The sequence below is a fragment of the Elaeis guineensis genome, chromosome 1 (genome assembly GCF_000442705.2).
Source record: "Elaeis guineensis isolate ETL-2024a chromosome 1, EG11, whole genome shotgun sequence".
NCBI lineage: Eukaryota > Viridiplantae > Streptophyta > Magnoliopsida > Arecales > Arecaceae > Elaeis > Elaeis guineensis.
Window position 1 is genome coordinate 5,483,668 of NC_025993.2, and position 12,005 is coordinate 5,495,672.

The 12,005-nt window shown below is 35.2% G+C and overlaps 1 protein-coding gene and 1 long non-coding RNA gene across 6 annotated transcripts; both read right to left on the bottom strand.

Annotated features, from left to right (window-relative positions):
* Positions 1-256: 256 nt before the first annotated feature.
* On the bottom strand, positions 257-1,528 carry LOC140851071 (uncharacterized). Its single transcript, XR_012133877.1, has 2 exons — positions 1,229-1,528; positions 257-505 (listed from the first exon to the last, which is right to left on the bottom strand). It is a non-coding gene; the product is annotated as an uncharacterized lncRNA (long non-coding RNA).
* Positions 1,529-3,086: 1,558 nt separating this feature from the next.
* On the bottom strand, positions 3,087-11,653 carry LOC105037888 (uncharacterized). Of its 5 annotated transcripts, XM_010913504.3 has the most exons (10): positions 11,376-11,653; positions 11,179-11,244; positions 8,946-9,026; positions 8,813-8,866; positions 6,891-6,959; positions 4,649-4,711; positions 4,080-4,162; positions 3,937-4,002; positions 3,752-3,841; positions 3,087-3,293 (listed from the first exon to the last, which is right to left on the bottom strand). In XM_010913504.3, the coding sequence occupies exons 1-9, from the start codon at positions 11,601-11,603 to the stop codon at positions 3,799-3,801; spliced, it is 753 nt and encodes a 250-aa protein (XP_010911806.1). In that variant the 5' UTR covers positions 11,604-11,653; the 3' UTR covers positions 3,087-3,293; positions 3,752-3,798. The 5 variants fall into 5 exon arrangements, with proteins under 5 accessions (XP_010911806.1, XP_029118264.1, XP_010911810.1 ...); XM_029262431.2 differs by lacking the exon at positions 8,946-9,026; XM_010913508.3 differs by lacking the exon at positions 6,891-6,959.
* Positions 11,654-12,005: the final 352 nt, after the last annotated feature.

Consider the following 12,005-nt stretch of genomic DNA (forward strand, 5'->3'; position numbering starts at 1 on the left):
ATGCAGGCATTTTAGGCTCCATTGCTCAAACTGAGTGATCAACTACACTCATGGATATGTTATTAAGATATGGAGATCATAGCATGGTGCAGGTTTAACAAGATGAGAAGGAACAATTGGAAAGAACCTCAACATTAATCTTAGTGAATGTTTGCCATGCACTTAACCACAGTAGAACCATAAATATATCAAAAAGCAAGAGATTAGTAGTGCCTCACTACAGGCAACCTAGTAGCAAGAATAAATGATATGATGATGGTCGAGAATTTTATGTCCTTATTTTGTTCACCAATAAAAGAAGTGGCATTTAAACATGGTAAGACATAGTAAACGGCAAGTGAACATCAAATCTGTAGTTACATTAGTCACATGAACCTGATTAGCATTTACAATCATGTATTCATTTGATGTAGTAATTGGCTTGAAGACTAAATGTCCACCTCCTTGGTATTTTGATGTCTACAGGGGAATCCTGCATGGTGATCATCCTCCAATCAGCATAAGCCTGTCGGAACAAAGGAATAAAACGAGAACTGAAAAGGTAAAGGAAGGAAACGCTGAAAATAACTAATAAAATGCTGCATAATTAACAAGATATCGAAGGAGCAAAAAAAATAAGCAAATAATCGAAATCCGAAGAAACTCATCTAATCCGACCCAATAAATATCGGTTTCGGTCAGTTGAAAGACATAAATCGGATGGAATCGGGTTGGAGTTTGTAAAAAATTGATTATTTACAGTCGGATTCGGTTCCTACACTTTTAATCCATATAAAATCGAACTCAACTGATGTAGTATTTCACAATCTCACTTCCATTTTGGGATGGTGTTGTTTAAACTTCAATACTTCATTTTAAAAAACACTGCGTCACTAATTTAGATTCATAGGAATATTAATGTTGAATTGTTGATGGAAGCACATCAATTTGAGATAATTTTAAAATGAAAGCTTTCAGATGTAGTTGCTTTCAGACATAGTTACTTTCAGACGAGTAAATCTTCTCTTTTTTTATTTTATTTTATACATATTCAAAAATTAGTCCAAAATTTATAACTTATAAGATTTAGATCTTTTTTACATTAAATTGATCAAAAAAATGTAAATAAGCCGAAGTGGACCAACATTGTATTTAAAATCAATATTAGATCAACATTGAAGTTCAAACCGATATAATCCATCCGAACCCGTTGCAAACCGTTCATTTTGGTTTCAAACGATTTATATACCATAAACGGTCGACAGCGGATTGAATTTTCTTCCAACCGATTGGGTTCGATCAGATGAAATTTTTCTCTCAACCCGATCAAACCCAACCCATGCTCAGTCCTAGATCAAGGAAAAAGCAGCCATGTCCATAGGATAAAAAGAAAAGAGGAAGTTATAGTAGATATAATTTAAAATCAATATTGGATCAATATTGAAGGCCAAACCGATACAACCCATCTGAACCCGCTACAAATCGTTCATTTCGATTTCAAACGGTTTATACGTAATAAACGGTCAGCACGGGAGTCAATTTTCTTCAATCCGATTGGGTTTGATCGGATGAAACTTTTCTTTCAATCCGATCAAACCCGACCCGTGCTCAGCCCCAGAACAAAAAGAAAGCTGCCATGTCCATGGGATAAAAAGAAAAGAGGAAGTTGTAGCAGATATAATTCACTGACAAGTATAATATTTTAAAACTAGTGCAATCTGTTAGTAGATACAATTATTACTCTGAAAAAAGTTGTCAAATTTCTACTTGCAATCTATTACTTATTTGTGTATATTGCATTCTTAGGCTGAGAAAGGAGTGAATGCTTGTATAGGCATGTCGAGTAAATTATAAATGTTTGAATTCAAATGTCGGCATGTTAAAACTAGTGTATATTTCTCTCAGAATTAGTGCATTTATCGTTGATGATCCACAACTTGTGGATATAGAGCTAGCATTAATCCTTATGATAGCAGAGTGATGCATAGGGACCTTTTTTTGGGATATTTCATAAGAATTGTGAGATTAAACTGCAATAATGGAAAAGGAAAAAATCCGGCAATAAAACAAGTAGGGACGACCATGCAATAATCCCTTTAAGCAGACGCCAAAGGACTAAAAGAAACCAACCAAATCTGACCAAAAGGGTAAAAAGATCCAACATAACTCTCTTTCATGGGATGCCATCATTTTTATGTCAGCCTAAAACATCTCAAAGAACAGGAACATGATCAAGCATACCTATTCTTGACTTGTACATAGCTATGAATCAGCCCAAACACAAAATCATTCTTCTCATCTGTAGCTATGCTCCCCATCTTTTGTCCTGCAACAATTCGGCCACATCTGAGTTTTCTTGATGTTGCTCCCCATTATATAGATTTTTCTATGAGTTCCAATCAAGTCAGTTCAATCAAGGTCTATATGATAGTGAAAGTATCTGTGTTAAAACCACTTAAAATCTGAGAGAGCCTATAGATTCCTCCCTAGAAGGAAAGGCCCTTTGTCTAGAAGAATAAATCTCAACGAAGTGACGCGACTGCACAGGTGGTTGGAGGGGGGCTTTTCAAGCATTCCTAATACACTATAACAACATATGAATGATTGAAGCATCCCAACAACACCCAATAAGTTTTGCTTATAAAGGTCCATTGTCCAGGCGTGTGGCCGTAATTCATGGGATATCTTGTGATAACATGTTAGTTTAGCAAATATCTTTTCTTTCCCTCTTGAAATCAGAAGTAAAAGCATTGGTCTGAAGTCTCAATAAACAGTTTCCAAATGATCGGGAATTCCATGATTAAATACACACAACAAGGCCCACAATCCTTTAAATACCAGTGATGCAGGCATTTAGGCTCCATTCCTCAAACTGAGTGATCGACTACACTCATGGATATGTTATTAAGACATGGAGATCATAGCATGGTGCAGGTTTGACAAGATGAGAAGGAACAATTGGAAAGAACCTCAACATTAATCTGAGTGAATGTTTGCCATGCACTTAACCACAATAGAACTATAAATATATCAAAAAACAAGAGATTAGTAGTGCCTCACGACAGGCAACCTAGTAGCAAGAATAAATGATATGATGTTGCTAATGATAGTCGGGAATTTTATGTCCTTATTTTGTTCACCAATAAAAGAAGTGGCATTTAAACATGGGAAGACATAGCAAACAGCAAGAAAACATCAAATCTGTAGTTACATGAACTTGATTAGCATTTACAATCATGTATTCACTTGATGTAGTGATTGGCTTGAAGACTATATGTGCACCTCCTTGGTAGTTTGATGTCTACAGGGGAATCCTGCATTGTGATCATCCTCCAATCAGCATAAGTTTGTCAGAACAAAGGAACAAAAGGAGAACTGAAAGGGTGAAGGAAGGAAACACTGAAAATAACTAATAAAATGCTGAGTAATTAACAAGATATCAAAGGAGCAAAAAGATCAAGGAGAAAGAAGCCATGTCCATGGGATAAAAAGAAAAGAGGAAGCTGTAGTAGATATAATTAACTGAAAAGTATAATATTTTCTTCTGTGTGTTTGCATTGGGTGTTGAGCACAAGAAAAATACTTTTCCATGTTTCCATCTCAAGGATAACATTTACAACACAACAAACAAAAGAAGGTCAAAGAGCAGAAGATTCTCACTGTTCTGCATGCCGTTTTAAAAATTAATTTCAGAGAATTTTTCCGCAAAAAAGAAAAATACATTGAGCCGAATTGTCCAATATCAAAATACTAAAATTAATTTGATACTCACCTCAATATATATGTTCAACGTCATACATTATGACACATTATAAAGAATCACTGGCTTTTTTCTGGATGCCATTTTATGCTGCATCCAACACTTAATGGCAGAAACAGAGTTAAGCAGTTGAGTGCATAAATAAAATAGATCAACAGGTGTAAACAAATAGTGAAAATACAGTGAGAAAATGCTACCTAGGCTTTTGCACCGATGATAACTGTTGGCCGCTAAGAGCACAATCTATTGCAAGACTCAAGTCCCTACATAGATAAAACCAAAGTAATGAAGAATCATATTTTTTGAAGAATAAAATTCAATCTAGATTTCAGAAAGATACCTTCCAGTTATGGGCACATTATTAGATGGGCGTGAGTCATCAAACCGCCCACGGTAGAACAGCTCAAATGGCCTTCTCCCATCCTATTTCCAGAAGTACTGTTAGACAATTACACCATCTACAGGTTTCCAATTTCTCAGCAATAAATTTTTCTGTCCACCCCTTTTCCATATTTCTCATATTTGCTATTAGCAAAAAAAGGATACATTATCTGAATTTCTAATAGATTGCAGAAAGTAGGTTGGAGATATACATGAAGATCAAAGGGCCAAAACTTATAGCATAGTCAAACTAAAATAATCAACCAGGTCCTGACTCAATGTTTTTACACATAATTAGCAATAATAACCAACATACGATAGGCAACCCAGGCATACTACCCGCATGATGAGCATAGAAGATTCTTGAGGAATCATGAGCACAAAAGGAGTCATGGGCATGGTAATGCAACAAATTTGCTGACTACTAGTTGCATATTTTGAGCATCATCTCAGCTCATCTATTTGACTGAACACCAGAGCTGACATGTTTATCGTATTGCTCTTAATACCTCAAGTTGAAGCAATTACCTTTTTAAAAAGGAAGAACTCTGGCGTGCAGACAGCTCCAAAAGCTCGTGCAACATCTTGTGACTGCATGAAGACAATATGAAGAATCAAGTTTCATGCACATATCATTTGAAGCTTAACAGTGATATTCCATAAGAAAAATGCAATTTTTAAATGGAATTTCTTGGTTTAACCATTGTCTTCTATGCTGTTATAGAAGAATAGTGTCTATCAAGGTATTCCGTGCCGGTTCGAACTGGCCGGTACACCCTGTATTGAACCTAACCGACAGGGAACCGGTCCGGTTCGGTCCTAATTTTCGGGAAATGACTTGAACCTCACTGAACCAGTCGGTTCGGTACGGTTTGGGCGCAAACCGCCCAAAACCGGGCGGTATGGCTCGGTTTAGGCCCGAATCGAGCCGTACCGATCACATTTGGGGGGGGGGGGGGAGGGCTGGTGGGGTGGGGGCTGCCAATTATTGGTGGCTTGGTGCTCTGCCTTTCGAATGAAAGGTAGAGAGCCAGAGAAGCTCTCAAGCTTCGACGAGGCGACGACACACGTGAGCGAAGCCCAAAAAAAGGGAGAAAATTCCAAAAATTTTTCACAACTTCGAGGAGACGACATATTTCGATCGGAAGTAAGATAATCCATCATTCTGTCACTAAATATTTCATTTTTTATCCTTTTTTGGGCAAAAAAGGATAAGAAGTAAAAAAATAAGGGAAAATCATACCAAAATTTGTGATTTTGGTATGATTTCATTATATATTGCAGATCATTGGATGATCTACATGATGACATTAAAATCATTAATTTTCGTTCACTAATTTTTTTAAAAATATATATTTTTTTAGCAATAAAAATTATTAAAAAAATAAATTCAAAAAAAACTGTAAAATCAAAATATTGTTTTGGACAGTTCAAACTACTTTCAGTATAAATTTTATATTTGATTGTGAAAATTTTAATGCATATATGCATAGTAGCCTAGGCTTAATTTCGAATAAAATAAAAAAAATAAATAGCATCTAATGCATATTAATGGGCTTAGAAAATTATATGTAGCATTCATAATATGTTTCTACTTGGATCTAACCTCAAAAATTATATGTAGCATTCATAACGAGCCTTACAGACACTCCATAAGATATTAGATCAGTAGAGATCTTGAGGTTAGTATATTATTCTTAGTAATTTATACTTCAGATATATTTAATGCATTGTTTTAGACTTCTTTTATTTTTTTGGATGATAGAATTATTATATAACATAAATAAATATTAATATGTATATAAAATAATTTAAAAATTAATAAAAAATTATTTAAAATCAAAATCAACTGAAAAAATAAAAAAAACTTTTGGTGGCATACAGGTATGAAACTGATATGCCTCATTGTACCGATACTTGGTATGGTACGGTATCCGGTACCGTACCATATCAATCAGGAATCGGTACGGATCTCGATATCGATTTCTGAAACTATGGTGTCTATTCATATTTTAGGTTACATGGGGACCTTAGACTTCAAAAATAGATGATGCCTATTCATATTTTAGGTTACATGGTGTCCTTAGATTACAAAAACTAATAAATGATTGGATGATGCATCATAAGAGATGGACATGCACGAATTATAAATTCCTTGCTTTCTTTGATTGATGATGCAAATCCATGAGATCAGCTAGTTGTCCACTTTCAATGAATAAATGGACAAATAGTATCAATAAAATTATCATTTTTTCATAAATCACATAGAAAAAAACTTGAAATGAACACTAAATTCTATTGAAGTAGGCTATAGTATCTGAGGCTCTTTAACAGCAACAAATATTATTACTTGATTAAAGATATTCCATACATACAGAAAAATATTCTAACATTGTGAACCCAGAAAATTCATAACATATAGGCGCAGTTGAATGCCTAATTTTCCACCTAGCTATCATGTGTAGGTAAATGGAAAGAAACAGGTGCTAGAAGAACCATATAAATACATACTCCACAAGTTAGATACATGTGCTTGCAATGCACCCAAGCATCCATCTGCACCCTTTCGAATTTATTCATACTTTACAAAATGACTTTGAGATACAGAAAACTGCACGGAGGAGTGGGGGATGAAAGTGATTTTATTTGAATAAGAGGTTCTTAAGATGGGGTATAATCAGAATTAGGGATCCAAAAAGATGTGTCAGTCCCCTACATTGGTGGCACCAGATATTTGCCAAGACTTTTGTGTTGAAGAGAGCTTCCTTACCTCATCAAATAGATATGGGAAGGGGTAGTTAAACAATTTAGCTTCTTCTGCCATAAATTGTGGCCCGTCCTGCATATTTTGGAATAACTGTTAACACATTCATCTAACAGGAAAACCAAGGGACTAATGTATTATATAATGTTTTTATGAGGGTGGAGCTGTTTGTTACATACTTTAAATATTACCCAAGATGACTGTAGTCTAAAGCACTGGGCAGATATGCATATGGGGCAAAAGAAAGAAAGAAAGAAAGAAAGAAGGGGGGAGGGGGGGGAGGGGGGAGGAGATTGTGATCCTCTTGTTTTCAGTGATATTATAAATCCATTAGTATGATACAAGATTGACAAAGAACAGAGAACTTCCTTTGAGTTCAAAATGTAGATCAGTCTAGTCATTTGAAATTTCATCTTTTTGAAGCCTCATCATGTGCTCTATTCATGAAACTTTAGTTGCCGACTACACTATATAGTGTGCATGTATTTTAGTTGCTGACTACACTCATATGTGTGCGTGCGTGCGTGTATGTGTGTGTGGTGGACTAGGCTCAAGTCGATCAGATTTGACTCCAAATCTGGTCAAGTTGCCCACCGTCCGAGATGGATCTCCATGCAGCAAAGCAAAAGTTAATGGCCACTTTTCCATCCATATAGGTTTGAAAAACATGAAAAAAAAAAAAGGCCATTAATGTAGAGGGGACAGAAGCCCACACATGCCAAGGATTGAGGGTCACGCTTGTGTTTATTCTATTTCTGTTTATTCATGACTCATTTGTATTTATTATAGAAAAAAATATGTTTATTTTGTAAGGGTTTGTGTTTATTCCATCCAAAGTCGATGTTTATCCTCCATTCTTATTGTTTATTAAGGAGGAGACCTAAAGTGACATGTCCCATCTACATTAATGTCGATTAATGCTGATGGGACACAAGCTTAAGGGCGCCTAACCACCACTAATGCAGATGGATAAGTCACTTTAGGTCTCCCCTGCAATAAACAACAAGAATGAAGGATAAACACAAACTTGAATGGAATAAGCACAACCCCCTTCAAAATAAACACAAACTTTCTAGAATAAACACAAACAAGTCACGAATAAACACAAACAAAATAAATATAAAGACTCCAAAATAAACACAAATCCTGTGGCAATAAACAGAAACACTCCAGAATAAATACAAACTCGACTCCCCACCCTTGGTGTGCATGTGCTTTTGTCCCATCCACATTAATGGCCTATTTCTTTCTTTTATTTTTTCAAACCCAAATGGATGGAACAGTGGCCGTTAGCTTTTTGTTTTGCTGCATGGAGATCCATGTGGATCAGATGGTGGGGAACTTGACTAGATTTGGGGCCAAATTTAATCGACCTGAGCCCAATCCATCTGATATATATATATATATATATATATATATATATATATATATATATATATATATATATATATATATATATATATATATATATATATATATATATATATATATATATATTTTTTTTTTTTTTTTTGGGATGGCGATATTAATGAAATAAGAAAAAGCATATCCCTTTTGAGATGGTAAAATCGACCCGATCCCTACTATTTGAATCCCCACATAAGTTAAGGTATTAGATGACTTAAAACAAGTTGCCAAATATTTTCTAGAATAAAAACTTGTTTAATATGGAATAAAGATTGTCACCTCCCTTTTGAGATGAAAAAATCGACCCAATCCTTACTGTTTGAACCCCCACATAAGTTTACGTATTAGATGACTTAAAACAAGTTGCCAAATATTTTTCAGAATAAAAGCTTTTTTAATATAGAATAAAGATAGTTGCTTGTGATTGTGATCTGCATCAACGCAAGCAAAACTTTTCATATTGAGGAACCAATTTTTCCCTGTAAGAAATTATCCAATGGAAATAGTGATAGCATCATAACCTGTGGGTGTGTAACTGTGGAATTTGAAGAGATTGCAACAACCGCCAGCCCCTTCTGCAGCACATTTAAGGAACACATGGTAGGAATATTGTTTGTAAACTGGAGAATGATTGGCTGATAAAAATTTTCCTACCCCCATATAGAAATTTGTAAGCTTCACGATATCCTTTTTCAAGTGTTTAACAAATGGACAGTGATTGCAAATGAACATCACCTACAAAATCATATAAATGCTTAAATGCATGCATCAAGAAATACCATATCTAAACAAATGTTGACAATAATAGCATGAAGATTGGTTTCACTAGAAGTCACAAGATATTTTCAACATAAAACAAAACAAACTTGAAATGAACAATTTGGAAGTAGCACTGCTTGTAACCTAAATGTCAAGTATTGTAAGGCTGGATTTTATGCTCAAGAAGAATCCACTATGAAATATGCACATACACCTCTAATGGATTAACAAATATCGGTTTCTCAGTGGCAAATAGCTTGAGTTCCATTGACAGAAAACAATTTACTAACTTGCATAACCAAAGAAAGATGCAATCCATCTTTGTATGCTAAGGAAGCAGAGTATAATCAGTTATCTTTGAATTAGTCTGCCTCCCTTTGGGTTATGTATATATATCCCAATTTATGAATCTCATGTAATATTGTTAAAACTAATAATTAAAAGGAGCAATAATCATAAACATTACTTAGCATAACTAGGCATGGAAGATCAAATAAAGTTTCAAATTTTAGTGGACTTCTATTTTAGCTCCCTTTCCGATCAAGATTTTGAACATACATGGGCAAAATGACATACTTAATAGAAAGAACCAAAAAGGAACCGTAAACCCAATTGCAGATGGGCTTGATGGAAGACTTATAACTCAATACTAGGGAGCAAGTTAAACTCAATAAAGCGACAAACATGTGATTCCCAACTCTTGGATAATGTGAAGATGTGGCAAGCTGTAGTTCATATCCGAGATGATAGAAATTGCAATCAAAGTGAAAGATGAATGATCAACTATCAGAATCATGATTTCAGATTTTTGACAGACTAAATACTTCATCTGAAATAATATAATTTTATGGCAAACCAAATGAAATCAGATGCCGGAAAAGGGCGATGCATCTTTCAAAACCATTTTGGCTTCTATCACGTGAAACTGTTTAGTTTTGACTTGTACTAAATGTAACTTGATATCCTTTTCTAATCAATGTCTGAAAATACAAGCATATATAGTTTTTTAAAAAAATCATCATTATTTATGATATTGTTATTTTTAGTACATTAAGAAACATGTTTAAATTTGTACTACTAATCTTTATAGACAGAGTAGGGCAACTTGAATCAAAACTACTGCCTTACAATGTGGTTTGCAAAGCTGCATATGCACCTGTATATGCAGATGTGGCCCAGTGACTGCACAGCACCAGGCCAACATGGTTTTTGTACATGGCTGAGCTGCATAGTGGGACATCAGGCACTTATATAGGCATAAACAGCCTCTCTATGTGACTTGGGTACTATGCTAGTAAAAGCATTTCCTTCGTCCTCTCTCTACTCTTCATTTGATTATCCATATATTTGCTTATTGCAATATTACATTTGAAATTTGAGCATAGTATGTAAAAGGTACAATTAATATTTTATTTAACATGTCATAACATTCCTAAATATATTCTTGAATAAGTAAGAAAGTTTATATTTATACTTTTCTTTGTTTTCTGAATATTTGCTTATTTGTTTCTAATTATACCCTTATTCTTACATATATAGATGCACTTTGTTTATTTTTTTAATGCTTCTAAAGTAACATCAATTAAGGATAAATTGAGAGAAAGACAGAGCTAGATGGTTTCGACATATACAATGCAGGCCAAGGGATGCACCGATATGAAGGAGTGACTTTAGAAAAAAAGATGGTAGAAGTAGACCGAAAACCACATGGGATGAAGTAGCAAGGAAGGAAATCATATCTCTATATTCTGTAAGACATCAGGTTTCCAAAGAAAGTAACAAGTCAAGATAGGTGAAACACTGCTTTGGAATACGAAATGGTGTCTTGTTCCAACGTGAAGGTCTCTGATGTTCTATTCCTGTCTCATCCACAACCATATTGGAACCTTGTCGGTTCAGGTGTTTCTACAAGTATGTTTAATAGGTAATTGGTTCCATCATTTCTATGAAACAATTGGAGGCACTCCAACATTATTTTCATGATTAAAACACCAAGAAAAAAAATTGCATCTGGTGAACCCTGTGCTGAATTTGGGACTTAAATCGATAACACTGTTGCTATTGAAACAATCGAGAAACAATGCATCAGAATATAAAATGATACATAATTTAGTAAATTGGCAGTTACCAACAAGGCAGGATAAGGCTCGAAGTCATCCAATTTCCAGACCTTCCCCGTCAATGGCTCCGGAAGCTGCCCAAAGCACAAAAAAACAATAAATAAATAAATAAATAAAATAAAAACATGAAAAAGCGTGATAAAGAGGTCACTCTTTCGACAGGGGGGGAATAAAATAAAATAAAATAAATGGTTATCGAGAAGACCTCGAAATAGGGAGCTCTGAAGCCGAGTGAGACGCTACCGGACTCGGTTCTCGCAGCTCGGACTTGGAATTGGGGACCGGGAGGCCTAATTGGTCTCAAAGAAGGGAGGGAACGAGTCAGGAGGGAAGGCGTTTTGAAGGATACGGTGCTCCGAGGAGGCAGCAAACGAGCGGCGGCCACCGAGCCAAGAATGGCAGCGGGGGAGAGATTTCCGACCGCGGCAGCCATGGCCTAAGCCTGATGCTTCTCCGGGTGACGCTACGAGAATTAGCACCTCCTTTCGTTTTAGTATCAAGTTTGGGTATTGGATTAGGCCCACTAAGTTTTTGTCTCCATATGGTCATTAGGCCCATAAGAAGCCCATTAGTTGCAAATGTAAACTTTAGAAAATAAGAAAGTGTTTGTGCACTACTGCTTGCGGTGCAATAAAATTGACCTAGAGCTGTACCATCCAATTATATTGGAGCACATAGCATACTTAATGATAAGACAGATATTTAATACCACTCAGCTTTTTCTTTCTCCAGTTTTCAATTACGAAAATATCCTTTTCTACGTAAAACAAAGAAGGAACAATATTATTACTTCCTGATGTCTCATATAACTTCCTATAAATATATATATATATAT